Source organism: Pezoporus occidentalis, unplaced genomic scaffold (genome assembly GCF_034315485.1).
Source record: "Pezoporus occidentalis ecotype Australia unplaced genomic scaffold, CSIRO_AGI_Poc_V1 ctg10, whole genome shotgun sequence".
Lineage (NCBI taxonomy): Eukaryota > Metazoa > Chordata > Aves > Psittaciformes > Psittacidae > Pezoporus > Pezoporus occidentalis.
Genome location: NW_026912779.1, coordinates 1194878 through 1222263, shown reverse-complemented (window position 1 = coordinate 1222263; position 27386 = coordinate 1194878). Strand labels below are relative to the sequence as shown.

Sequence of the window (27386 nt, the reverse complement as noted above, 5' to 3'; positions counted from 1 at the left end):
CCGGGCAGCGCAGGGGCGGCTTTTGTGGGGCCCCCCCCTAAACCGGCACCGGGGGGGGGACGGGACGCGGGGCGGCCGCACGCGGGTCCGGATGCGCGGGGATGTCCCGGGGTCCCCGCAGCATCCCCGGGCAGGGCCGGGCCGGGAGAGGCGCCTCCTCCCGGCGCGGCGCGGGGCGGGAGCGGCGCCCGGGACAGCCCCGCCTGGGCACGGAGCGCGCCGGCCGCCGGACCATGCCCGGGCCGCGGGGCCGCCCCCCGCTGCCGCTGCTGCCGCCGCTGCTGCTGCTGCTGCTGCTCCCGGCCGCGCCGGCCGCGCAGGTGAGCGGGACCCGAGCGCTGCGGCTCCCTCCCTTTCCCCGGGGGCCGGCGCCTCATCCCCAGGGAAGGTTCCCCGCCGGGCCCCGGAGCTCTTCGTTTGCTCCCACCCCACACCTGCATCGCCGGCGAGCAACGACACCCCCGGTTCTATGGGAGAGCGGGGTCCGTGCTGCTCAGCATCCCACCGGCAGCTCCCGCCGGCTCCGGGGGCTGACCCGGCCCTAACAAAGAGCCCCGCGTTAAAGCCCGCACTCGCCCCGCACCTCTTTGCTTCTGCCTCCCTTCCTCCGGTGCGGGCGCCCCGGAGCTGCTGGCGCAGCCGGGCTCATCCCCACCACCAACCTGAGAGCCCCCACACAGCACCGAGGGAAGCGGAGCCCGGCGCCGGGGCTGGATCCTGATCCCGCTCCGTAAAGCCGGTAGTTGTTGGAAACGAGAGTAACTCTGTGGCTGCGGGGGAATGAATTCCCTCGGGCCGGGAGAGCTCCTTCGCTCCAGCCTCATCCCACCCAGCCCAAACCCCACGCGCCCTGTGAGTGTCTGAGCTCAGAGCTGCCCTGGCTTTGCTCCTTGCCTCCCCTTTGAAGGCAGTTCCACAGGAAAACCCGTCCTAACGGTGCCCATGGGCATGAGTCAGCCCATGGCAGCGAGCGCGGGGCAGGCAGGAGGCCCATCAGCGTTCTGGCCCCGGCGGAGCTCACAAGACAGCTCTTTTCCTCTCGGTTTGTCATGTGGAAGCGGGAGCTCCAGCAGGACGAACGCGAGTTCCAGCATCCATCCCGCAGAGCGATCCCAGCCCCGCGGCCGCGCCGCCTCACCCGTGTGGATGCCGAGCTCCGGGCTCCGCGCTCAGGCTAAAACCCCTCCTGCAACACGGGGAGGGGGAAAGGATGGAACGCGGTCTCTGTGGGGTGTTTGATGCCCTCTGTCCCCGCAGAGCTGCCTGAGCAGGCAGCAGCTCCTGGCCGCCATCCGGCAGATGCAGCAGCTGCTGAAGGGGCAGGAGACGCGCTTCGCCGAGGGGCTGCGCCTCATGAAGAGCCGGCTCAGCACCCTGCACGCCTCCCTGGCCAAGGGACCGGCCACGGCGCTGCCCGGTGAGCCCCGCATCACACAGAGAGCCTGCGGGACAGCGGGGCGGGCAGCTCGGGGTGCTGGGGACCTGCTGCAAAGCTGGGTTCAGGCTGCAACAGGGGGAGGTCAGGTTGGAGATAAGGCAGAAGCTCTTCCCTGTGAGGGTGCTGAGGCGCTGGCACAGGGTGCCCAGAGAAGCTGTGGCTGCCCCATCCCTGGCAGTGTTCAAGGCCAGGTTGGACACAGGGGCTTGGAGCAAGCTGCTCTAGTGTGAGGTGTCCCTGCCCGTGGCAGGGCTTGGAGCTGGAGGTGAGGGGGCTGGAAAACCATGTCCTGAGCAAAAATGCCACCAAGCCCCTTGCCAGGGATGCTCAGCCCCAGCCTCTCTGCTGGGCTTTTCTGTGGGGCTGGACAGAATCACAGAATCAATGAGGTTGGAAAAGCCCTTCAAGCTCATCCAGTCCAACCGTTCCCAGCCCTGCCAAGGCCACCACTGCCCCATAGCACTGAGGCCTCGTCTCCACGGGCTGTGAACCCTTGCAGGGACGGTGACTGCAGCCCTGCCCTGGGCAGCCTGTTCCAATGCCTGAGCACCCTCTGGGGCAGGAATTGTTCCTCAGCTCCATCTAAACCTGCCCTGGTGCAGCTTGAGGCCGGTTTCTCTTGTCCCATCCCTTGTTCCTTGGGAGCAGAGCCCAGCCCCTCCTGGCTCCATCCTCCTGTCAGGCACTTGTAGGGAGCCATCAGGTCCCCCTGAGCCTTCTCTTCTCCACACTGAACCCCCCAGGTCCCTCAGCCCTTCCCCATCACCCCTGTGCTCCAGGCCCTGCACCAGCTCCGCTGCCCTTCTCTGTCCCCGCTCCAGCCCCTCAATGTCTCCAAGTTGGAGTGAGGGGCCCAGACCCATCAATGAACCTCAGCAGGTCACTATTCGGGGGAGATAACTTTAGAGGCAGAACTGGGTGAACTGCAGCCCAGGTAGAGTTGGGGATGGAAAGATAAAGGTGTTGGTCCCCAAAGCACCCACCTGAACATGACCCCTCTCCCTGCTGTGTTCCTGCAGCCTCCTGCCCTGCCCTGCAAGCCCCTGCGGACGGGAAGAAGTTTGGCACCAAGTACCTGGTGGAGCACGAGGTTCACTTCACCTGCGACCCCGGCTTCCAGCTCCTGGGCTCCAGCACGAGGACGTGCCAGGCCAACGGCAGCTGGACCGGGCAGGAGCCCCGCTGCACGGGTACTGCCCCAGAGCTCAGCTGCAGGACAGGGGTGGAACGTGGGGCACGGGGAAGGTACCGGGGTTCACCAACGGGGAGGTAGCGCAGCTGTCCTGCAGTCCTGGTCAGCCGATGTCCAGGGATGCTGCAGCTCCTGTGGCCGCTGCTTTGGTGCGTCTCAAGGTCCTCAAGGAAAGGTGGAAATTGCAGCTGGAGCATCACCTGCAGCACAGCAGTGGAGATGATGGAGGGGGGAAAGGCATCAGTGCTATTGTGGCTCCTTTGCAGCAGGGCAGCACCGGAAACAAACAGTGTCTGGGTTTGGGAAAATCACAGAATCCCAGCCTGGTTTGGGTTGGAAGGGACCTTAAAGCTCCTCCAGCTCCAACCCCTGCCATGGGCAGGGACCCCTTCCATAGAGCAGCTTGCTCCAAGCCCCTGTGTCCAACCTGGCCTTGAACACTGCCAGGGATGGGGCAGCCACAGCTTCTCTGGGCACCCTGTGCCAGCGCCTCAGCACCCTCACAGGGAAGAGCTTCTGCCTAAGAGCTCAGCTCAGTGTCCCTCTTTCACCCTGAAGCCAGACAGTTCGCAGGTGCTGCAGGGTACCAGTGTGCGCAGCATCCCTGTGACTCGCTTCCCAAAACACAGTGACAGGAAACACGGGTTCTCTTCCCACTGCAGAGATCAGCGAGTGCTCGAGCAGCCCCTGCCAGAACGGGGGCACGTGCCTGGAGGGACTCAACCAGTTCAAGTGCCTCTGCCCGCAGCAGTGGACTGGGGCCACCTGCCAGTACCAGGCGCAGACGGGTGGGTGACCCCGCGGGTGGGTGACCGCTCCGGGTGCCTCTTGTCACCCACCTCACTGAAGCCCATCCCGCCCTGTGTGCCCCCAGCTCCTCCTGCCTGGAGCGTCACGGACGACCCGGCCTTCAGCCGCCAGCCCCGCTGCGCCCAGATCGACCAGACCCAGCACTGCAGCTGCGAGCCCGGCTTCCACATGAGCGGCACCGCGGCCACCGGCCTCTGCCAGGGTGAGCTCCGCACCGGGATCGGGATGGGGATGGGGATGGAGGGGATGGGGATGGAGGGGATGGGGATGGAGGGGATGGGGATGGAGGGGATGGGGATGGAGGGGATGGGGAGGGTGGGGATGGAGAGGATGGGGATGGAGGGGATGAGGATGGAGGGGATGGGGATGGAGGGGATGGGGATGGAGGGGATGGGGATGGAGGGGATGGGGATGGAGGGGATGGGGATGGAGGGGATGGGGATGGAGGGGATGGGGATGGTGGGGATGGAGAGGATGGGGATGGAGGGGATGGGGATGGAGGGGATGGGGATGGAGGGGATGGGGATGGAGGGGATGGAAGGGATGGGGATGGAGGGGATGGGGGTTGAGGGCATGGAGGGGATGGGGATGGAAGGGACGGGGATGGGGATGGAGGGGATGGAAGGGATGGGGATGGGGATGGGGGTTGAGGGCATGGGGGGATGGGGATGGAAGGGACGGGGATGGGGATGGAGGGGATGGGGATGGAAGGGATGGGGATGGAGGGGATGGGGATGGAGGGGATGGGGATGGAAGGGATGGGGATGGAGGGGATGGAGGGGATGGGGATGGAGGGGAGGGGGATGGGGGGATGGGGATGGGGGGGGGATGAGGATGGGGATGGGGGGGATGGGGACAGGGGGGTGGGGATGGGGATGGGGATGGGGATGGGGATGGAGGGACGGGGATGGAGGGGATGGGGATGGGGGATGGGGATGGAGGGGATGGGGATGGGGGATGGGGATGGAGGATGGGGATGGGGGGATGGAGGGGATGGGGATGGAGGGGATGGGGATGGAGGGGATGGGGATGGAGGGGATGGGGGGATGGAGGGGGGATGGGGGATGGATGGGGGGATGGAGGGGATGGGGAGGGGATGGGGATGGAAGGGGATGGGGATGGAGGGGATGGAGGGGATGGGGATGGAGGGGATGGGGATGGGGGGATGGGGATGGAGATAACGGGATGGGGGGATGGGGATGGGGGGATGGGGAGGGATGGGGATGGAGGGGATGGGGATGGGATGGGGGGATGGGGATGGAGGGGATGGGGATGGATGGGGATGGGGGGATGGGGATGGAGGGGATGGGGGATGGAGGAGATGGGGATGGGGGATGGGGATGGAGGGATGGGGATGGAGGGGATGGGGGTGGGGATGGAGAGGATGGGGATGGTGGGGATGGGGATGGAGGGGATGGGGATGGTGGGGATGGAGGGGATGGGGATGGTGGGGATGGAGAGGATGGGGATGGAGGGGATGGGGATGGAGGGGATGAGGATGGAGGGGATGGGGATGGAGGGGATGGGGATGGAGAGGATGGGGATGGTGGGGATGAGAATGGAGGGGATGGGGATGGTGGGGACGGGGATGGAAGGGGATGGGGATGGAGGGGATGGAGGGGATGGGGATGGAGGGGATGGGAATGGAGGGGATGGGGATGGAGGGGATGGAAGGGATGGGGATGGTGGGGATGGGGATGGAAGGGACAGGGATGGAGGGGATGGGGATGGAAGGGATGGGGATGGTGGGGATGGGGATGGAAGGGACAGGGATGGAGGGGATGGGGATGGAGGGGATGGGGATGGAAGGGACAGGGATGGAGGGGATGGGGATGGAAGGGATGGGGATGGTGGGGATGGGGTCTCACCTCTGCACCCCTCGTCCCTCCGCAGACCTCAATGAGTGTGAGGTGTACAAGCGGGACGGGGGGCCCCGGCTCTGTGCTCATGCCTGCGTCAACCTGCCCGGCTCCTACCGCTGCGCCTGCCCCGGCGGGTACGTGCTGCTGGGCGATGGCAAGAGCTGCGAAGGTGAGGAGGGCAGGACGGAAACGTGCCCTGTCCCAGCTTCCACAGCTGCTGCGTTCTATCTTTAACCCATTCCTCTGCTTCTCTACAAGCATTTCTGTGGGGGGGAATCTTGGTGGGACTGCACAGGGGGATGGTGCCCAGGCGGGGAGGAAAATCATCCCAGAATCCCAGCCTGGTTTGGGTTGAAGGGACCTTAAAGCTCCTCCAGCTCCAACCCCTGCCACAGGCAGGGACCCCTTCCACTAGAGCAGCTTGCTCCAAGCCCCTGTGTCCAACCTGGCCTTGAACACTGCCAGGGATGGGGCAGCCACAGCTTCTCTGGGCACCCTGTGCCAGCGCCTCAGCACCCTCACAGGGAAGAGCTTCTGCCTTATCTCCAACCTGACTTTCACCTGTTTCAGTGTGAACCCATCACCCCTGTCCTGTCACTTCAGTCCCTGATGAAGAGTCCCTCTCCAGCATCCTTGTAGCCCCCTTCAGACACTGGAAGCTGCTCTGAGGTCTCCATGCAGCTTCTCTTGTCCCGCCCCAGCTTTCTCAGCCTGGTCGCTTGGGCATCCCCAAGGAGAAACATTTCTAAATGGAGTTAAAGCCAAGGATTACGTGGGAAGGGGTCAGCAGCTTCTCCTCCAGAACCAGGGGTTCTGGGGAGAGGGCTGAGAGCAAAGCAGAGGAGCAGTGGGTAGGGATGGTAGGTGGCCAGAACTACTTGTGTGATGTCTCCTCCTGAAAAAGAGGGATTTTGGGGCTATAGAGGGTTGATTATTGCAGTTCATGGGGACAAAACTCACACTTTCTTCTTTTCTCCTCAATTTTCTCCTTTCCCCCCCTATTTCTGCCTGTTCCAAAGCATCTAGCGCTCCAAAGTATCTAATGCTCCCAGCAAGTACCTGCATTCCAAGCTCCTGATTTTACTGCTGGGTACCTCAGTGCTTACAAAGAGCAGAGCAGGCACAGACAGGGTTTGGGGTGATTCAGGTGTTTTCAGACACCTCTCTTTGATCACATTTGATGTCTGACCCATTTCAAGGTGTTTGTGCCTACTTTCTGCCCCCTGTGAGGTTGGCTCCAGGTCCCTGGTGAGCCTGACCTGCTGCCCCCCCCTGTTTTACAGACATCGACGAGTGTGCTCTGTCCCAGGACAACTGTACGAGGGGAACAACCTGCATCAACACTGGGGGGGGCTTCCAGTGTGTGAACCCCCAGTGCCCCCCACCCTCTGGCAACGTCACCTATGTCAAGACATCACCCTTGTAAGTGCAGTAGGGTGCAAAGCCTGGTCCTGCTTTCATGGAACCCCAGCCTGGTTTGTGTTGGAAGGGACCTTAAAGCTCCTCCAGCTCCAACCCCTGCCACGGGCAGGGACCCCTTCCACTAGAGCAGCTTGCTCCAAGCCCCTGTGTCCAACCTGCCCTTGAACACTGCCAGGGATGGGGCAGCCACAGCTTCTCTGGGCACCCTGTGCCAGCGCCTCAGCACCCTCACAGGGAAGAGCTTCTGCCTAAGAGCTCAGCTCAGTCTCCCCTTGGGCAGGTTCAAGCCATTCCCCTTGGCCTGTCCCTCCATCCCTTGTCCCAAGCCCCTCTCCAGCTTTCCTGCAGCCCCTTCAGGCACTGGAGCTGCTCTCAGGTCTCCCCTTCAGGAGCCTTCTCTTCTCCAGGCTGCCCCAGCCCAGCTCTCTCAGCCTGGCTCCAGAGCAGAGCTGCTCCAGCCCTTGCAACATCTCCATGGCCTCCTCTGGCCTTGATCCAACAGCTCCACATCCCTCTTGTGCTGCTGCCCCAGAGCTGGGATGCGGGGTTCTAAAAACACATGTAGCATCCCCATAGACACAACGCCGCTGAGGGGGGGGACATGGACCCAGCATCCCTGGTGCTCCCAGAAAACCTCCGTGTTTCCCTTTGCAGCCAGTGCGAGCGCAACCCCTGCCCGATGGAGAGCCGCTCGTGCCACCAGGCCCCCAAGACCATCTCCTTCCACTACCTGCCGCTGCCATCCAAGCTGCTGACTCCCACCCCGCTCTTCCGCATGGCCACGGCGGCAGCTCCCGGCCGGCCGGGCCCCGACAGCCTCCGCTTCGGCATCGCGGGCGGCAACAGCCGCGGGCACTTCGTGATGCAGCGCTCGGACCGGCACACGGGGGAGCTCATCCTGGTGCAGAGCCTCCAGGGCCCCCAGACCATCCAGGTGGATGTGGACATGTCCGAGTACCTGGACCGTGTCTTCCAGGCCAAGCACGTGTCCAGAATCACCATCTTCGTGTCTGCCTATGAGTTTTAGGGGAGGTGGCAGCCGGGGTGGTCCCTGCGCAGCATCCTCGGCACGGAAGCGCCAGCCCTGGAGGCGGGTGTCTAACAGGAGCTCCAGGTGACATCCCGCACCAAAGCCTCTCTGCATCCTCCCCTCTGCATTGAGGTTCTTCTTTGGCACCACCTATACTGGGGGGGGGGGGGGGGGGAAGAGGGAAATGAGGTGCAGAAGGAATCAGGTGCAGGTTACCCACTCAATGGCATGTGGGAGCAGAGCATCAGCCGCACCTGACGCTCCACAAGGACAATGTCCCACAGCCTCAGTGCCTGCACAGCACAGAAAGCAGTGCATAGAAACCACAGCCCTTATTGCCTTTTAATTCCTTTATTTCATAGGAAATAAGTTAAAGTGGTGCATGCAGGAGGAGGGAGGCTCATAGCAGGTACTGCTCTCCCCCCCACCCCGCTGGCTCGGGCTTGTGTGCACTGACCCCAATCCTGTTAAAACATAGAGGCACGGTTTGGGTTGGAAAGGACCTTAAAGCTCCTCCAGCTCCAACCCCTGCCATGGGCAGGGACACCTTCCACTAGAGCAGCTTGCTCCAAGCCCCAGCCTCTGCTCCCCTTTGGGTGAGGAAACCCATGGCAGCCTGCATAGAGGGGGCTGGTCCAGGGTTTCAATCCCATGGGATTGACCTGGACTGGAAAAATCCCTGAATCCATGAATGAATCCATGCTCGAGGGTGCTTGTCCATATTAACCACAACCCCTGCCCGACGTTATGCATGTTCTCTGTTACGCTGGTTTAGTACCATGATATAACCTCTGAGCAGAATAAAGTACCCAAAGCACGTGTGGATGGGGGTGATGCTCACCCGGACCTGCCCGGGGGGGGGACGGGACACACGACTCAGGGTCTGTGGGGCAAGAACCTGCCTCTGTCAGGTTTATCTTTCTGCCTTATGTTGCCCCAAAAATGCAACGGGGCAGAATTTCCTTGGGATTTGATGCTGCTTCCACTAAATCCTTCCCACTCCTTGCCCCAGTGACTCCAATCTGTGCTGCATCCACTGGGGGATGGAGCTCCTGGGGTTTTTGGTCAGGGGGAATACAGCTTTTCCATGGAGCTCGGGAGGGGGGGCAGGACCTTTCCCCACAGAACAAGGGGGGACATTCAGTGCCTGCTCCTCAGCACAGGGCTGCTGGATCCCCATCCCGGCGGATGGAGGATGTTTGGGTTGGCAGCTGCACCGGCGGGATGGTGGAGCTGGGCAGGGAAAATACATCCCAGGCTTGTGCTGGGGGAGGGAGATTGAAAACCCAGGAGAAGAACCCAAACATGGGAATTAATGCTCTTCTGAGAGTGGAGCTGCTTCCAGAGCAAGGAGTGGTGGAGCAGCAGGACCTGGGAGCTGCCACCTTCATCTGAGGGTGGTGGAGACCCAAGGGAGGACAAAGACCAGGAGGAGCATCAGGAAAGAAGGGAATGGCTGGGTGCTATCTCCTTCAAAATGGGCTGAGATGTCCTCTCCTCTCCTCTCATCTCCTCCCCTAAGGCAGGAGGATCCCTTTGTCCTGCCAAGGACACCCCTTTAATGGTGGGGTGATGGAGGGACTCTCACCATGCAGACAGCATCAGGATGGGGAAGGAGGCAGTGTTTTGGATCTGCCCTGGGTTTATTCCCCTTGCTGTGATCAGAGGATAGTGCTGGGCATCACCACAGGAGGGACAGGGAACGGGCAGCACACGCCGCTGCGCTGCTCTGCTGTGTACCTGCGTCCTGGGGTGCCTCGAGAACAGGCGATGAGGTTTTCCTTGGAGCTATCTCCTTGGAGCTACCCAGATTCCAGCCAAGTCCTGTTCCATCCAGGAAAGGGAGCAGTTATCCTCATGAACCCGGCCCGGCACGTGGTCTGAATTAGCCTTTGATAAAAGCAGTTCTGTGGGACACGTCCTCACACACCACCGACACCGCTGCTGGGATGCAGAAGCCGGAGCAGGAAAGGAGCTGAAAGGAAAAGCAATGTTTTCTTGGACTGTTTTTTTAGGAGAAGATGGACAGGACGCTTTGGGAAAGGAGACAGAGTTACGAGGAAGAAGGCTGCAGAGTGCCTGTGGTTTGCCAGAGTGGCTGCAGTTGTCCAGCCTGGCTGGATGTGCTTCTGGTACTGTGATATAGGGATGATAAAGGAAAACCTGTGCTTGGGGATGTGCTCCTCCAAGAGGAGGGCTGGGACATGCCAGAGCAGCTCCTGGTGCCTCACCTCTGCTGTCTCCATCACCCGCTCCTGGCTGTGGTACGGGCTGAAGCCGTGTTTCATCATCCCTGCACTTGCCAGGCGCTGGGAGCCAAGCCCGGGAGCCTGTCAGAGGAGCAGTTCCTGATGGGCAGAATAGTTTCCATCTGATGCTTTCCCCAGCTAATGAGGCTGGAGCCGGGCGCCTGGAGCTCCGCACCGGAGGCTCTTCCTCACAGCACAGCGTTTCCCCAGCTCCCGAGGCCAGGGTGAACTGGTTTCCCCTCTCTGGCCGGGCTGGAACGTGCTCCCAGCTGGAGGGCCAGGCCTGGGGCCGGGGAGCTCGGCTGTCTCCTGGCTGCACAGCTCCCTCTCAGCCCCACAAACGTTTAAGGTCGGCCCTGCAGTGTCTGCCCGGGGCTGCAAAGCTCTGGCCAGCGTCTGAGCTGACTCAAGACGTTTTCTTCCCCTCCCAGAGCAGCCACTCTGGCATCCTGCACGCTTCCTGAGCCTGGAATGTGCAGAGAGAGGCTCTTCTGGCCCTGGGAAATACAACTGCTCTTTGGGATAAGCCTCTGGATTTTCAAGGTTTGGGGGAGAAGCACTCCCTCTCCTCTTCACCCCATGGAGGGAGATGAGTCCCAGCCTCAAGGCAGGGGTGAGAGGAGGTGACTACAGCTTCATGTCCTGTTTTCTCCTCCTCCTCCTCCTTCCCAAATACACTCCTGATGGGCCTTTCCCTGCTGGGCATCCAAAGTCCTGAGCATCCCTGAGCTTCTCCTCCCCTTCAGCCTGATGAGATTAAGACAAGCATGACCAGCAGTTTGAGGGAGGGGATCCTGCCCCTCTGCTCTGCTCTGGTGAGACCCCACTTGCAGCCCTGTGTGCAGTGCTGGGGTCCTCAATGTGAGGACATGGAGCTGTTAGAGCAAGTCCAGAGGAGGCCACGAGGATGCTCAGGGGCTGGAGCAGCTCCTGTATGGAGACAGGCTGAGAACACAGGGGCTGTTTAGGCTGGAGAAGGCTCCTGAAGGGGAGACCTCAGAGCAGCTTCCAGTGTCTGAAGGGGGCTACAAGGATGCTGGGGAGGGACTCTTCACTGGGGACTGTAGTGACAGGACAAGGGGTGATGGGTTCAAACTGCAACAGGGGATGTTCAGGTTGGAGATAAGGCAGAAGCTCTTCCCTGTGAGGGTGCTGAGGCGCTGGCACAGGGTGCCCAGAGAAGCTGTGGCTGCCCCATCCCTGGCAGTGTTCAAGGGCAGGTTGGACACAGGGGCTTGGAGCAAGCTGCTCTAGTGGAAGGGGTCCCTGCCCGTGGCAGGGGTTGGAGCTGGAGGAGCTTTAAGGTCCCTTGTAACCCAAACCAATCTGGGGTTCTATGGTTCTATGAGATATGTCCCTGCAAGCAGAATGATAATTCTCTTCCCTGCATAAGGCTGCAGGTTAAAATCTGAGTTTTATTACCCCAAGAAGCCAAAACACTCATTAATCCCATTATGGGCTTGGATGAAGAGCTGAATCACAGCTCTATTTGTTATGGTTGCTAGGTATGTTGCTACATCCCCCGATCCCAATGTATCTGTGATGTCCTGGTGTGGACATCAGGGAATTGGGTTAGCTGCTGTTGCCAAATTCAGCTGTATTTTGGGGAAAAGAAGAAAAGAGCCATTGAGGAGCTTCCCAGGAGTGTAACTTCTTCCCTGACAACACAAGCACATGGAGGGATATTGAAGCAAACAGCTACACACTGCTCCTGCAGGCACAGTTTTGGTTAAAACCAGTGAATCCCAGACTGGTTTGGGTTGGAAGGGACATAGAGTTCATCTAATTGCAGTCCCCAAGCCATGAGCAGGGAATAACACGGCTGTTGCACCTGCACGTGCTGCAAGAAACCAGGAGCCAGGTTTTAGTTCATTTTTAAACCCCCTTTTTTCCACTCCTCCCATTGTCCAGGGAGATGCTGCTGAGCCCTGTGGGTGCTGGCTCCACACATGACACTGAGCTGGGGCTAATTACCTATAATTAGCCCTAATGACCCTCAGTGGCCCACCTGAGGCATCACCTACACCACTCCTGTGCTCTCCAGAGCCCTGTTTCAGTCCCTGAGCTGCAGAAAAATGGTTCTAATGCTTGTGTTGGTTTCCTGGTTTGACTTTGAGCTCTCATCTCCATGAGCTCTGTGTGATGGGATGGAGCCTTGGCTGCTGAAGCTGCCCCGCTCACCTTGCTCAGGTACCAGCCTGGTGTGTGAGACACTGGAGATGGCTCCTTCCTCATGGATGCGAGGCTGCAATTTGCCTCTGAGAGGGGAAAAACATCCCTCCCAAAAGGGAACCGATGTGGGTGTTCTGTCTTCTTTATTTTCTGCTAGGATTGCTGGCACTGGAAAAACAGAGTCATATGTCCCAAAAAGCCCTGTTAGCCAAGGAGACCGGCCTGTAAAGGAAAATAAGTTGATGTAACTTGGGATTTGTCCAGAAAGTTTTGACAAAGTCCCTCAGAAGACAATATTGAGGGGAAAACTGGTTGGGGAACAACAAACAAGCTTCTCCTGGGGGCTATGAAGTGCTGAGAGTCAGCAGAGCTGGAGCAGGGATGCGAGCCCAGCTCCTGGCATGCGGAGCTCTGGCAGGTGGGATATCTCCAGCCTGTGGTGCTGGGAGCACACATGTAAGGGTTATGGAAGGAAAGATGAGCAATGAGTGACAACATCTGCAGCTGATGCTGAGCGGGGCAGGAGCACCCTGAGATGGGGATGAAAGTGGAGATGTGGGGCTGCAGAGGAGCATGGGGAATTCACCACCAGTGTGGAGCAACACATGGAGAGCTGCTGCTCGTCTTACTGGATCATGGAGGACATGGAATTCCAGACTGGTTTGTATTGGAAGGCAGCTTAAAGCTCATGCAGCCACGGGCAGGGACACCTTCCACTAGAGCAGGCAGCTCCAAGCTCCTGTGTCCAACCTGGCCTTGTGTTCATCATTATTGGCTTCCATAATGCTCTTCAGCATTCCATTAAGTGGCTCCCTACAAGTGCCTGAGAGGAGGATGGAGCCAGGAGGGGCTGGGCTCTGCTCCCAAGGAACAAGGGATGGGACAAGAGGAACCGGCCTCAAGCTGCACCAGGGCAGGTTTAGATGGAGCTGAGGAACAATTCCTGCCCCAGAGGGTGCTCAGGCATTGGAACAGGCTGCCCAGGGCAGGGCTGCAGGCACCGTCCCTGCAAGGGTTCACAGCCCGTGGAGACGAGGCCTCAGTGCCATGGGGCAGTGGTGGCCTTGGCAGTGCTGGGGTAAGGGCTGGACCGGATGAGCTTCAAGGGCTTTTCCACCCCGGTTGACTCCGTGATTCTACTGAGGATTTCTGAACGAGTTTCTCGCGGGCCGCACAACCCCCGTTAACGAACCCCGCTCACTGCGGCGCTGCTCACAAACGCCCTTCCCCCGCACGCAGCCTCCTCAAGGCCCCGTTCCCCGGTTCCCCGCTCCCCTCGGCGGTGCCCGGATGTGCCGCTCCTCACCACAGGGCAGCGCGCGGCGGCGGGAGGCGGGGCGGGGCTCTGGCGAGGCGGAAGCGGCGCGGGGACGCGGGGCGGGGCGGGGCGGGCCCGGAAGCGCGGTGACGGGCGGCGCCCCCCGAGGCCCCGGCCGCCATAACGGGCGCGCGCCCACGTGACGCCAGGCCGCACGCAGCGGCGGGAGCGCGCACGGCGGGAAAAGCGTGTGTGTGTGTGAGGGGCGAGGGCGTGGCCTCTGCGCGCTCGCCCTACGTCACGACGGCCGTGACGGGCGTGTGGGCTCCACCAATAGGCGCCCCCGCCGGCGGCGTGACGCGGCTCGGCGGGCGGGCGGGGCCGAGCGGCGGCGGTGGGAGGAGCGCGACGGGAGGCGGCGGGCAGCGTGAGGCGACGCCATCGCGGCCCCGGCGGGCGCGGAAGACGCCGTGGTGGTGGTGGCGGTGGTGGTGGTGGACGTGGAGGTGGTGGCGGCCGCGCGGCCGCGGAGCCAGCCCGGGGGGGGGCGAGCGGCGGGGCTCGCTGCTGCTGCCGCCGCCGTCCTCGTCCTCCGCCGCCCCGCCGCCGCCATTTTGTGAGAGCGGCTCGAGCGGGCGCCATGTTTGTAAGGAAGAATTAGGGCAGCCATCAGCGGCCAGCAGCACCTCCCTTCCCCCGTGTGTGTGTGTCCTCTCCTGTGCCCCGGGCCTGCTCCTCCGAGCCGCCGCCGCCGCTGCCGCCTCCTCCGCCTGCCCGCGCGGGGCGGCCGGGCTCAGCCTGTGCAGCCTCGCCCTGCACTGAGTGCCCGTTAGTGTCTCACTAAGTAACCGTGAGTGAAACCTTCATCATCTCTCCTCACTGAGGGACCCGACCCTCCTCCTCACCGAGCCGCCCCCAGAGCGGCTGTGCGCGCCGCCGCCGCCGCCACCACCTCCTCCTCCTCCCTCCGCACCACGGGCAGCGGCAGTGTCCTGCCTGCCTCCACCTCCCTCCTCCTCACCACACCACAGCCAGCACAATGGCCTTTGAAAGCCTGTTCTCCAAACCCCCAAACCCAGTTCTTGACCCAAACATGCCCGACTCTGACAGGCAACATGCAGGGGACGAAAGGTCGAGTAACATTCTTCTCTCTCTCTCCGCTTCTCATAATGGTGATACTAGTGGGGTGATGCTGATAATGATGATGATGATGATGCTGTGTGTTAATGTGCCGAGGGGGTTAACGATGTTTTTGTGGGGGCAGGTCACCTTCAGGCTGGAGGACCGGGGTGGTGGTGGTGGTGGGGGGGGATGCGAGGAGGGGAGGAGGGGGGTGACACTGGCTTTAGAAGTGCATATTATTAGCAGGGGGTTATTTTTTGGAATGCATGCCTTTTTACATCTTCATTTATTTATTCTGGCTGGGGACGGGGACTGTTTTCCATTTCTTTCCATAAATTGCACTTTCCAGGGGGTGTCTGTTGAATGTCACCATTGTTCTTTGCCTGCCTTGCCCTGGCGCTGCTAGTCAGGTAGGAAAGGGTGCTCTGAGCTGGGGTTTCCTCTTTTTGGTTGGTTTTGTTTATAGCAGAATCTCTCACCAGAGCCATATTTAACCTCATTTTTTTGCCAGATTACACCTTCCCCATTTAACTGGATCTTTTTTTATGCAGATTAAGCTCTGACTGACGTTATCTTTGCCACCTCTCAGTCCCCATGCGCAGTCCTGGTGAAAGGACCTCTGTTCCTCCCTCCTTCCCTCCCTTTCTCTCCTGCAGCTGCTGGAAACTCAAACCCTTCCTCCACGCAGCCCTGGCCTGCCTAACTAGTTCCAGAGATACAGTGCCAGGGTGGCAGGGACCAGCCCTTGAGTCCTCATCTCCCCGTGTCACAACTGCAGGAGTTAGAACTGCTGGGTTGCCACGGCTGCCCTCCCCACACAGCTCCGCAGCCCTGCTTGGTGCTTGTCTCGGAGGACTGGAGCAATAAAACCCAACAGGAAAGGGCTGGTGAGCGAACGTAAGTGTTCCCTCGCTGGAGGAAGAGTCACAGCCTGTGGTATGAAGTGGAAGGGCCATGCAGAGCTGAGGGACTGCTCCAAAACCGGTGCTGTGGTTTAGCGACAGGGTCAGGGCAGAGCTCGGAGCTGCCGGTTCTTGGTTTCACCTCCCTGCTTTTACTTGTGTAAGTTGAGTCATGCTCTGTGTTCCAAAGGAGCGCTGTGTCCAAGCAGAGCAGTGGTCCGCTGGGACCGCTGGAGGTGCCTGTTAGAACTGTGCAGCAGCAGCAGGCAGAGTGGTCCTAGAGCTCCTTTGTGCTGTTTCAGGGTTGCAAATACTTTGTGTTTCCAAGTCCTCGGTGAGGACGAGCCCCCGTTACCCCCTGTGCTGCTGGGAGCACAGTTGTCCTAAGTGGGAGTTCCCCGTGCCCTGGTGACAAGTAGAATTCCTCTCACCAGCTCTCCCCACCACTACGCCTGTTGTGACACTGGTAACCGGTGGAGTAGAATAAATAACTACTACCTGAGAGTCTAATGGACGTGTTAAATACAGGGTAACGTCAAATAAACATGGCTTTATAATGTTTTCATTTCAGAAGAGCAGGAGGTTCAACAATAAACACATTTACCTGTTAAGTAATACTCTTTGTAAGCAAGACTTGCACAACTTCTGCTCCCCTGTGATCTGAAACGTGTAAAGTGTGTTCCTCATGCCCCCAGAGCGGTGTTAAAAAAGAAAGACGCCCCAAATGGAAGTCTTTGTGTTATATCAGTGAGCAAAGTATGAACTTCCTGCAGTGTATAAAGATTTCCCCACCAGCTGGGGAGGCCCAAAGAGAAACAGGATCTTTCCCTTCCACAGAAACCGTGCCAAAGGGGAGGCAGTTCTTTATGCACTGATAGCTCAGTAGGTACAGCCCATAACAGGAAGCTGCTGAAATCAGTGAAGGGATAAGGTCAGTTCATGCGGCATAAATGAGCAGCATTTCTGGTTAACATGTAGTTAGTTTGATTTTGAACCACTCTGTGGAATTCTAAAGAAGTTGCTTAGTGCTTTTGAGCAGTAGACAATGGTAAAACCCCTTTTGTGCCCATGCTTGGGCAATTTAGGACTGGAAGATTGTTTTAATCCAGGGTCTTTTGTTTTCCTTGTTTATAGACAGGCACCTGCTTGAGGAAGGAAGGGTTTCATTTTAGAGTTGTTTTTAGTTAACTCGTTGTGGAGACATTGGCTTTGATGGAGTGTTTGAGACTTTCTGCACACAGGTAAAAGGTTGGTGCTTCCTGGGAGGTCAGGGTTTATGAGGGATTGCTTTTATGTAGGGAGATAGGGTAAGAGCGAGCTCAGAGGCTGGGTGCTGCCAACCTCGGGGGCAGCAAATCCACACGGACCTGGGGGTAAATGTGCAAGTTCCTGCTCTCTCCCAAAGGGCTGATCCTTGTGAGAGGTTGTGGCTGCCGTCACCATCATCTGCAGGGCTGGGAGCTTCCGACTGCTCTTAAAACTCTTTAGTTTGAGGACATTGTCCCACCTTTGCCTCATGCTGTAGATAAAGCACGTGTCTAAGAGAGGAACTAAACACTTGCCACAGATAGAATGCAGTCCTCATGCATGGGCTGAATTCTTGTGTGGACTTTCATTTCTGACTAGCAGTGAGCTCTTACAGGCAGGGGAAGGGCTCGTGCTACAGTTGGTTCTGCCTTTAAACTCAGTGCCAGAGACTTCAGAAAGTAACTTGCAGTTCATTTATTTTTGCAGTCTAAACCACTGGGTTGGTGCTGACCCTTTCTGCTGGCTATTTCTGCTTTGCTGTCATTTAATCTCCATCCAGGAGATGCCTTATCCCATTATCTGCTGTAAAAATAGCAGTGACCTGGCAGAGGGCTGAGCACGGCGATGTTAACTCGCAGATCACAGGGGTGCAGGCAGGGCTCCTGCAGCCAGCAGGGTCTCGGGAGCTGCATTGCCAGGGTAAGAATCAGGCCCCTTTTTCTATGCTCATGGCACAGTAAAGGAAATCCAGTGTTAGGGACAGCTCTGGAGCAGGCACCTCAGTGACCTGTGGACTTTTTGCAGGCAGTTGTCCAGGTTTTTACAAGGGGTATTTGGAAATAGCACTTCAGAGCCAGGCTTGTCTGTTGCGTGTCAGGTTCCTTGCCCCCAGAACCCTGCTAATCCCCACTGTCCACTTCCCCATTGTGCATTTGATAGTTTCTACATTCAAACTGCAGTTGGTGCAGTCCCTTTATTATTCCTCAAGATAAACTGATTTTGAGCTTTAGGAGGTGTAGTTGAAGTGTTCGATCGTGTGACTGCTGCTAGCTGGGGTGCTGCTCTTCCAAGCCTCTCCTTTGCCAGCCACACATGCCCTGTGTCCATCCAGATAAGCCACAGACTTCACCCAGGCACCTATTGCTTTTGTTTTCCCAGTTTCCTCTTCCAGCTGCCTTAGGAATTGCCTGTTCCCTTCCCAGCGTAGCCCTCATGGCCTGGGCAAGCAGGACTCATGCTGCTGCTCTAACCGGTCTCGCTGGTTCACTCTGATGGAGACCTGCTCTGCTGAATTACAGCCTGTGGCAAGGGAAGGGAAAACCCCAAGTGGGGGTTGTAGCAGATGAGTAACAGCAAACTGAAATCTCTGTTATACCCTAGTTGTACTTTCTCTCCTTTACTGCTTAGTCAGTGTCCTGTTGCACATGGCTTTGTCTGTGTCTTGTCTCGAGCCGTGTGGCTCCTCAGCTTTACCAGAGCTGTACAGATCAGGGAAGCACTTGTGGAGCCAAAGGGCTGAAGATCCCCTCTAATCCTGGTTCCTATTGTTCAGCCCCACTGCTCTCCCTTCCCACAAGCCTTCCTTCCATCTTAAACTGGCAATTTAAATGCTTCTCTTTTGTTATACCTGCTGCTTGCTGTCCACGTGTGCATAGTTTGGCTTGAAAATGTTTGCTGGGAGCTGGTTTGAGAGATTATTCTTGCTTAGGTCAGTAATAGTTAATCACCAAAGAATGTGTTCATGTTTAGCTGGAGTTGTTTGTGAGCACTGAATGCAGCCTTGCAGTGATTTATTGTTCTCCAGCCTGATTTCAAAACTTGCTTTGCCATTAGGAAGCAGAGAGAGAATCACTCCCAAATCTGCCCTGAGGGCAAACACGGCTGTTTGCCATCCAGCAAACATTACAGGAGGCAAGACATGGCAGCTGGCTGGGTCACTGCTCATGCTCTGGGGAGGAGGAGGTGGCCTCTCTGAGCTCTGATTTCTTCTGCAGTGTTAAGCCCCAGAGACAGGAGACGGATGGGCAGCAGGGTGACAGTGTGAGCTGCCCAGAAGTTGCTCATTGCCCCCTAGTACCACCCCAGGAAGCTTTATTTTTGGCACTGCCGTCTTCCCACTTCCTTCCCCCCTGCTGTGGGAGCACAGTATCTGTTAGAGCCAGCCCTGGGATGAAAGCAGGACAGAGGTTAAAACCCTCCCAGCTCCCTGGTGTGTAACTTTGCATGCTGCAGTTCACTGCCTTGGTATAGATCAAGGTAGCGTCGTGTTTGCAGAGTGGCTGAAGCTAATGTGCAGCTGGAAAGTGCCACAGGTGACCTGCAGGGTGTTGTCAGAGAAGCCAGTGCTGATCCTTGCTGCACACCAGCTTGTGCTGTTAACTGCAAAAACCACCTTCTTGTGTGGGTGTTTCCTTTATTCATTCTCATTTTAGAATCAGAGAATCAACCAGGTTGGAAAAGACCTTTATGGTCATGGAGTCCAACCCTTACCCCAGCACTGCCAAGGCCACCACTAACCCATGGCACTGAGGGCCTCCATTCATAAATTCTTTAGTGTCACAGTGTCTAAAACACTTTAGCACTGTTAAGATCTTATTTTAGACTTAAAATTTTCATGTCATCAACTTGTGTATGAGTTATTGTCCTCTTTGTAAGTTCGTGGCACCCAAATCTTACCTGTTGGGAGTATTGTGGGTTCATTGTGTGACAGTGAACAGACAGGAAGCATGAGCTGGTGGGATGGCTATGCCCATCTGTGCAGTCACGAGTGCTGCACAGCATCATGTACTTCTGGGTGGAAAGTATGAGCAGGAGGGGTTTTTGGTGCAGCAGGAGTGTGTGGGGAGCTGGAATAAAGGGGCTAGAATAGAAATCTACTGTAGGGCACTAAGAAAAATATACCCAAAGGAAACTTAAGAGGAGAATATGCAGGAGGGGTGTAAGGCTTCTATACTAAATAGATGTTGACCAGTGCCAGAAGCACTCAAGTAGTTTCCCATAGGTTTAAACTGTCTCTTGCACTGTGTGTCCTGATCACAGATACAGAGGTCAGCAGAAGAGGAGGTGTGTGAATGAACATGCTGTTTCTTTATGCAAAGATGAGGTTTTGAACATTCTCAGTGTTTTCTGATAACTTCTCTCTTCTAGAGCTAATCACAGAAAGAAAAGGTTAAGGTTTAACAATGCATTCACTTCAGGAAGAAATAGATTTGATTTCCTTCTTGGGCAGTAATATTTGGTTATTGCCAGAAATTAGCAGCTTCTTAAAAAATAAGTCATTATTTAATGCGTTAGCTGCTCATGTTTAAAGTTTCCATTCTTGCTGCTGTGTCCTTTCTCTGTGGGTACAAGAAGTAAAGGGAGGTGTTTGCAGCCTTTCATTTTTTCTACTACATACTTTATCTCATGTTGGTGGTGCTTTGGGGAAGCCTGGTCTGTTCATATGCTCTTTAAGGTTTATTCTAATGAATAAAATCGAAGCATCATGTTGTAAACCAAAATGTTATTCTTTTAAATGAGACTTTTCCTTAACTGTGAATCAAACCTGTGTAAATAGGAATTAACAGAAAATAACGTTTGATGTAATAATGTTAGATATAAGAAAATAGAATAATACAGATAATATAGAAAATAATATTAGATACAAGGCAGAAGCTCTTCCCTGTGAGGGTGCTGAGGCGCTGGCACAGGGTGCCCAGAGAAGCTGTGGCTGCCCCATCCCTGGCAGTGTTCAAGGCCAGGTTGGACACAGGGGCTTGGAGCAAGCTGCTCCAGTGGAAGGGGTCCCTGTCAGTGGCAGGGGTTGGAGCTGGAGGAGCTTTAAGGTCCCTTCCAACCCAAACCAATCTGGGGTTCTGGGGTTCTTTGATAGACTCACATTTTGGTTGCATGATTTTGTTCATGTAAGTTAGGTTCTCCTGTAGCTCCTGTGCTGTCTGCACGTGTGCTCAGTGCTTCTGAGAGGAAGATTTCCTTCAGGGAAAACCAGTTTAGTTTTCTTACAGCATTTTAAACCTCCAGTTGTCAGTGGTACTGAGCAAATGCGTCTCGTTTCTGTGTCCTGGAGCTTGAGTTGTAAATCTTCTTTTGTTTGAACGTGAAGAATGCTATTTAAAAATGACTGGGGCTGAGGGCAGGAGAGGTGAGTGAAAGCTGGGTTGGAACGTTAGAAACCGAACAGTAAACACCAGAGTAACAGTGAGTTACTCTAGGTGTGGATTTCCATTCCCTACCCAAATATTTGCATAACTGCCTTTTCACTGACTTCACCAGATTGAGTCTTCCCTGAAAGATAATTTGGCTTCCCTGCCTTTGTAATCCATTTCTGAGGTGCTCTAGAAATACCCTGAGGACAGTGGAAACACTTTCTAGTTTCATTTTCACATATCCATCAAGCTCCAAGTATGTGGAGACGGCGGAAGAGGGAGTGATCCATCAGTGATTTTAGTTCTTTCTCTTGCATCTGAAGAAGAACCAAGTGTCTTTTGTGGGTACCTACTCCTTGTACAGAGGCTGATAGGAAACATCACTGCCTTTGGCTTACTTAGGATTTGTTTAGCTCATGGAGTCTACGTGGTGTTACTTTATTTTGCATCTCCTGTGTTTTGCATTGCAGGGTTGTGTTTGCCATCCTGTGGGTCATGAGGAAATAGTGGGACCATATGGCAGTAAGTCATCATCAGGGGCTCTTTATGAGCAGTTCCAGTAGGTCAGGCAGCAGCATCCGAACGCCTCTGAGCAATTTAAACTGGTATTTAATGAAGGTGCTTCTGTTTCTCTTCCATAAGGACTTCAAACGCACTCGGATGAGAAGGGCTTGGTAGTGCTAGCTGAGATTTCAGGTTAGAGGTGAGGTACCCTCTCCTGCTCTGTCCTGTGCCAGAGCTTCATACTGCACATCTGCCTTGTAACAGGTCCGGATGAACTCCCATTAACCAGAAGGTGCATCAGATTTAGTTCAGCCTTTGCACATCCAGATCTGGAACCGTGGAACAAACCACATGGCAGCAGTTACAGCTTGCCAAGGGTGCTGGTTCAGCGCAGAGGCTGTCCTTGACTCCTGGGGTGTGTGTTGTGAGGCACCACGGGCTGTCCCCCCAGCTTGTTGGCATTGTGTCAGGGGAGGTTGCTTTGGTGGTGCGTTGTTTTGTGGGGCAGGGCAGTTGAGAGAGGAGTGAGTCTTGAAAAAGAACCAAATTACACTTCCCTGTTTGTCCACATCAAGCAAACTTTGGTGCTTGTGGGTCAGGCGCTTCCAGCAATGCCAGAAGCACACTGGTAGCAGGCAATGCGTAATGCCAGAGTGTTGTGTAAGCAAGAAGCTGTACTTTGCACAGCACCGGTACAGAACACAAGTGAACAGCTCAGTGTGGGGTTTAAATCAGGAAAAATCCTATAAAATGGACTTTTCTGCCCTATCACTTTGGTAAACTTTCTTTGAGGAATAACTCAATGATTTCCAAGAAGTAATGGTGGTTTTTTTTTCCATTTTATTTTCAAATCACATTTATCCAGAGTTTTCTTTTGGGTTTTGTTCTGTTGTTTTGGTTTTATACATTCTTGGAAGTTCAGTGCTTGGAAAATTCCAGGATGTTGCAGAAAGAATGTAGGCACTGGGGGAGTAAAGGAAAACCTTCCGTAACCTTCCCTTTGGAATGCAATCCAAAGGATAGTGTTACCGGGATCCTGCATAGTTGTTTTACCTAGAAAGTTAATGAAGGCCTGGATGCATCCCAGCGGTATAAATCCATAATGGCAGTTCCCAAAGGAACTGGGAACAGCCCTATTTCCTAAAGAGCATATTTAAAAGCAGAAATACTTTAGGGAGGGAGTTGAACTCATGTTGTCAGAGTAGGAAATATTGGTTTTCCCAATGGCTGCAGGTGTTCCCGAAGTATTTGTGTTCCAGTTACTCTTAAGCGCACTGTATTAGCCTGGAAAGATGGGACAAATGCTTTCTTGGGATCTTTATTGTCTGATGCATTCCAGAGTTTCTCAGGGAATGCTGGAGATAATGGCCACTGTGGTGCTTGAACACAGGAGTTACTCTGTGCTTGGGGTACATACTCTGAAGATCCTTTCTCTCTTCTTAAGTACAGGAGTATCTTGGTGTTAGGCTCTTTGCAAGGCAGTGTAAGGATTGTGTATGAGCAGTCCTCTGTGAGCACCTTACAAAAATCACATAGAAATGGGTTCTGAAGCTGCCTCTACTTTGTGTTTGGTGCCCACTTGGCCATGGGCAAACCTTTATTCTGATCACTGTAATTATTAGTGTTCATTTCCAGTCTTTGTTCAAAACCTCGTAGCTTCCTGCTGCTTTATGTTTGCACTAAAAGTAATGTCCTTTTCAGAGTGTTTCCCAGTGACGGCTGCGTTTGCAGTGTAGCTGAATTTAAACAACAGCAGTTGAGCAATTCTTCTTGCCTACTCTCTAAGCTCCCTTTTGATTTCCTATTCCCCACAGTGTATTCAGCGTGTTGGAGGGAAGAGCTGTGTCTTCCATGGGCTTGTTTGTTTTGTCTGCTTCAGCGAGTCCTGCAGGATCTCTGACTACCTGCCCTGAAGTTCCTTTTACTGCCACCAGTGTGAATGATGGTCTTTAAATGACACCTTCCATAGCAGAATCTTTTATTCAGATTAAATCTGATTTCTTCTTAATATTTTGACATTTGGAAGCTTCTCATAAACTTTCCTTCTTTCCAGTCCTGTTGCTTCATGCTGTTCAGCAAAACCATCTTCAGTACTCATCTCGAAGATGATTTTCTCCCTTATTCCAGAGTTTCCTATATTTCCAGTCACTAAGTGAGCTGGCTGCCCTTGTGTGTCACTTAGAAATGTTCTAGAGTCCCCTTTTCCATCGTGTAACACAGCAAAGCATCTTCCTGAAGCTCAGATGTCCATAACCTGTCTTTGCATGCCTGCAGCGGGCTGCCCCGAGGTGATGGATAGGCAGTTGCTGTGCTGTAGCATCCCACCAGTAGCTGAGAACTAAATGTGAAGAGGTGGTACCTTGGAATGGATGGGTTTCTTCTGGTTTTTCCCAAAGCCTTTATATGACCTGATCATCTGGATGTGGGGGTTTTCCCATCCAGTTTTTGGCTAGTCATTGATCTGTAATCATACCCTGATTGGTTTTGGTTTGAGGTTTCTTTCTCCCATTGTGGTTGTTAAGCATATTTAGTTCTAAGAAGCCCCAGGGCACACAAGGTGCCAATACAGCAGTCCTGTCATCTTCCCTTTTCTTCTCCCTGCCACAGTAATTTACTCCTCGTACATTAAATCCCAACATTGGGTTGCTTCTCTTCTTAATGACTGGTTTTACTGTGGAGCCTCAGGTCTTTTGCTTCCTGGTGAGTTCTTCCCCCTTCCTGCTCTTCACAGTGCCTTGAGGCAGAGTTGATCATAGTGAGGTGGACAAATTATAAGGCAATTTAATAAAGCCTAATTACTGCTTCAGTCCTAATACCTTCTACTGCCCCCAGCACTGCTTTAGTCTTGGTTTATTCATTGATTTTTTGCATTTAATATAGTTTTTTACAGGCTGTGCCCCCCCCTGCCCCACCGTCTGCTGAAGCTGGTCCCTTCAGAGTGAGGGTTTCAGGCACTGGTGGCATTGCCAAGCAATCTCCATGTAAAAACTGAGCACTGACTTTCCCTAAGTTCCCATGATGCCTCCAAAGGCTGAAGCAGCAGTAATGTAGGAATAATTATATAGAGCCAAGTACAAATGTCTCAAAGCAGCAGATTCTTCCACAGCTAAACCCCAGCTAATACCAAACCGTGGAAGAGGAGCTGGGATTGCTCCAGCAGGGTGTTTGCAGTAGGGATGAGAAATGGGTGTTTGGGCAACATGTTTCCTTGTGGCAAAGGATTTCAGTAGACAGAACTTTAAGTAAAGCCTCATGTAATCATAGAAAGCTTTTTTCCCTGTTGATAGAGATGAGCACAAGCCTTTGATATTTGGTTTACAAGCACCTCAAGTGCTGTATTTTGTGTCTGTATTTACGTTTTTACTCATTCTTCAGATGTTAACAATTCCTTGTCTACTGCTGATTTCTTTTGAAGAATTCACCTTACTACTAAATACTTCTTTTTCAAACTGCTCATGACTCTGGCCATTCCACCTTAGATATTTGGGTCTCATCTTCCCTTCCAGGAGCTGTTGAAGGACACGTGTTTGTACCCACTGTACATTGCTTTTCCTGCAGTGCCCAACTGCTTCCTTTCATTATTTACCTCTATGGTTTCAGACAGGTTAAATTGCCTTTAATTGTGACCACATCTGTTCTGCAAGCAGCGCCATGCAGGGAACAGCACTGTAGTGGAAGCACTTCTGGAAGTGGTTAAACTACCTTTTGGTTGTGCTTAAGGGCAACAGAGTGTTGTATTTTTGATCTAGGCTGGAGAAAGCTATTTAGGAAGAGAAAGAACCAAACCATAGCTCTAAAACGTCTTAATTTTGCCGTTTAATAGTTTGCATTCCATTTTTCTTTAACTGTTTAAGAAAACTCTTAAATCCTGGTGGTTCTTGGGGTGTTCCATGTATTAAAAAGCGTAAGCACATGTATAAAAATGTGCCTGGTGCAAAGAACTGGGGGTGTTTTCACTGTGCTGTTGGGCAGATGAGAGGGATCGTAGCATGGCATTTTACCGTATTGATCTGTTTCCTCCTACAGAGAGGATGGAGAGCTGGAAGATGGGGAAATAGATGATGCAGCCTATGAGGATGTGAAAGAACATGGTTCAAAAGGTGATGATAAACAGAAGAATGAGAAAGGACACAGGAAATCACGGAAGAAACGCAAAAAAGAGAAAGAAAAGAAGAAATCCAAAAGGAGAAGGCGGGATAAGCATAAGGTGGGGAAATGCAAAACAAGAGGGTGGAGGTGCTGGTTTTAATGCCAGGTTTAGCCAAGAAGCCAGGGAATTAGGGAAGAAAAATGCTTTTATTACTATTTAGTCAATCTTTGGTGTCTGAGGGCAGGTTTGGGGTGTTCCTCTCTCACCAATGCACTTCAGTGCTAAAGAATTAGTGTATTAAATAGACTTCCAGCACATGGAAGGAAGTGCATATTCACACATTCCAGTGACAGTTTATGTGGTGTAAGAGACATAAACTGTTAAATAACCCAACCGTAGCACTTTTGAAACCATAGTTTGGAAACTCACTTGTTTGCTTTGCCTCAATGCATTTCATAAACTTGGGTTTCCTCTGTTAATATCGAAGTACAGAATGAGACTGCAGGTGTAACTGGTATTTCTGATACACGTCTTCACTGGATGCTTATTTCAGTATTTTTTTAATAGCAGCTTACAAAATGCTGACATTTATGAGCATCTTACTCTCTGCTCCTGTCAGTGGTCGTGGTAGTTCTGACATGAGAGGATGAAGTGTTAAACCACTTCCTTAAACTGCTTAAATCTGAAGCAGCAGTATAAGTTAAGGCCAGGCCACTGGCACCAACAGTGGCAGCTGGACCATAGAGATTTGTGAGGGTTTTAGGATTAAATTTAATGTAAATTTATCAATTTAACTTTTTTGCTTATTATTCTCATGGGAAGAAAAAGATTTCAGGCTGGTTCAGTGAATCCTGCAGTGAAGTTCATTAAGATAATGTGACTTTAACCGACTTAAGTGCAAGACAAAATAGTATCCTAGAATAAACCTGCAGAAAATGGCAGACTGCTGTGCCAGTTTCTAGCCATCTCCCAGATCTGTTAGCCTTCCAGCAGCATCCTGGGGTGCAGGGCTCAGAGAGACCCATAGGAAGCAGCTACACAGCCCTCAGGTTTACATGGCAGCCTCGTTGGATCAGATCTCGGTCTCTGGAACAAAGAGTGTGGCATCAAAGAGTGCTTGCTTTAACTTCCCTCAGCAGCAGAGCTTTGTGAGAGTTAAGAACACATTTTCGTTTGCTAGGCTAATGCTTCCTTTAAGTTCTTGTACAGCAGGCCAGTTCCACAGTTACACAACATTTGAGAGCTATTTTGTTCTTCTTTTCAGCATAACTCCCCATCCAGTGATGACAGCTCCGACTACAGCCATGATTCTGACATTGAGCGTACAGAAAGGCCACATAAAAAGAGTGGCAGCTCTTCATACAGAGATTATGATTCCTCATTCAGTCAGGTAGTACTGTTTAAGCTGATTCCTCATGTCTTTATTAGGTGTAATTTAGAAAAGCAGGTGTAACTGCTGGGGTTTTGGAGGCTGATTTGATGGCAGTACCCATTCTCATAGACTTCTGGAGGCACATCTAGTTCTCGTCTCCTTGAGGAGGTCTCCAAACGTAAAGCATGATCTGTGGCATGAATACAGGTGATGCAAGCAAGCCTGATACCATTTTTAACTCCATCAGGCTACAATTAAGATATCTTTACTATTGCCTGCATTGGATTTGTGTCCAACCCATGGCAGGGGTTGGAGCTAGATATCCTTTAAGGTCCCTTCCAGCCCAAATCAGTCTGTGATGCTGTGATTTAGACTGTTCTAAGAGGAAGCAGCTCCTGAAAAGCCACCTTTAAATATCTAGAGTTGATTCTGCATTCTGGTAGTTCCATTTGTCTTGGCTTTTCCAGTCTGTGCACCTTGGTAGCCTTCCTGGGACCACTGGGTGACAGAGAACACCAAGCTCCGAAGCTGTGATAGAGCAGCTTGATGGAACTCTGCTACTTCAGATGA

At 54.0% G+C, this 27386-nt stretch overlaps 2 protein-coding genes across 2 annotated transcripts in view; both read left to right on the top strand.

Annotated features, from left to right (window-relative positions):
• The first annotated feature begins 193 nt into the window (after positions 1-193).
• Positions 194-8462, top strand: FBLN7 (fibulin 7). The gene is made up of 8 exons (XM_062608496.1): positions 194-320; positions 1258-1417; positions 2458-2628; positions 3293-3418; positions 3505-3642; positions 5334-5471; positions 6586-6724; positions 7379-8462. The coding sequence occupies exons 1-8, from the start codon at positions 234-236 to the stop codon at positions 7749-7751; spliced, it is 1332 nt and encodes a 443-aa protein (XP_062464480.1). The 5' UTR covers positions 194-233; the 3' UTR covers positions 7752-8462.
• A 5477-nt stretch (positions 8463-13939) lies between these two features.
• Positions 13940-27386, top strand: part of ZC3H6 (zinc finger CCCH-type containing 6) — a 28296-nt gene continuing 14849 nt past the window's right edge. Inside the window, exons 1-3 of the mRNA XM_062608490.1 lie at positions 13940-14564; positions 25381-25561; positions 26709-26834. Of these exons, the coding sequence (XP_062464474.1) occupies positions 14473-14564; positions 25381-25561; positions 26709-26834 (399 nt within the window). The 5' untranslated portion in view covers positions 13940-14472. The remainder of the gene's footprint in view (positions 14565-25380; positions 25562-26708; positions 26835-27386) is intronic.

What these genes read in the sequence shown, in the direction of transcription:
- FBLN7 (XM_062608496.1), top strand. Translation starts at nt 234, where the DNA reads ATGCCCGGGCCGCGGGGCCGCCCCCCGCTGCCGCTGCTGCCGCCGCTG. An exon ending in ACCGGCCACGGCGCTGCCCG is followed by an intron (nt 1,418 to 2,457) that starts GTGAGCCCCGCA and finishes GTGTTCCTGCAG; the next exon opens with CCTCCTGCCCTGCCCTGCAA. An exon ending in CGATGGCAAGAGCTGCGAAG is followed by an intron (nt 5,472 to 6,585) that starts GTGAGGAGGGCA and finishes CCTGTTTTACAG; the next exon opens with ACATCGACGAGTGTGCTCTG.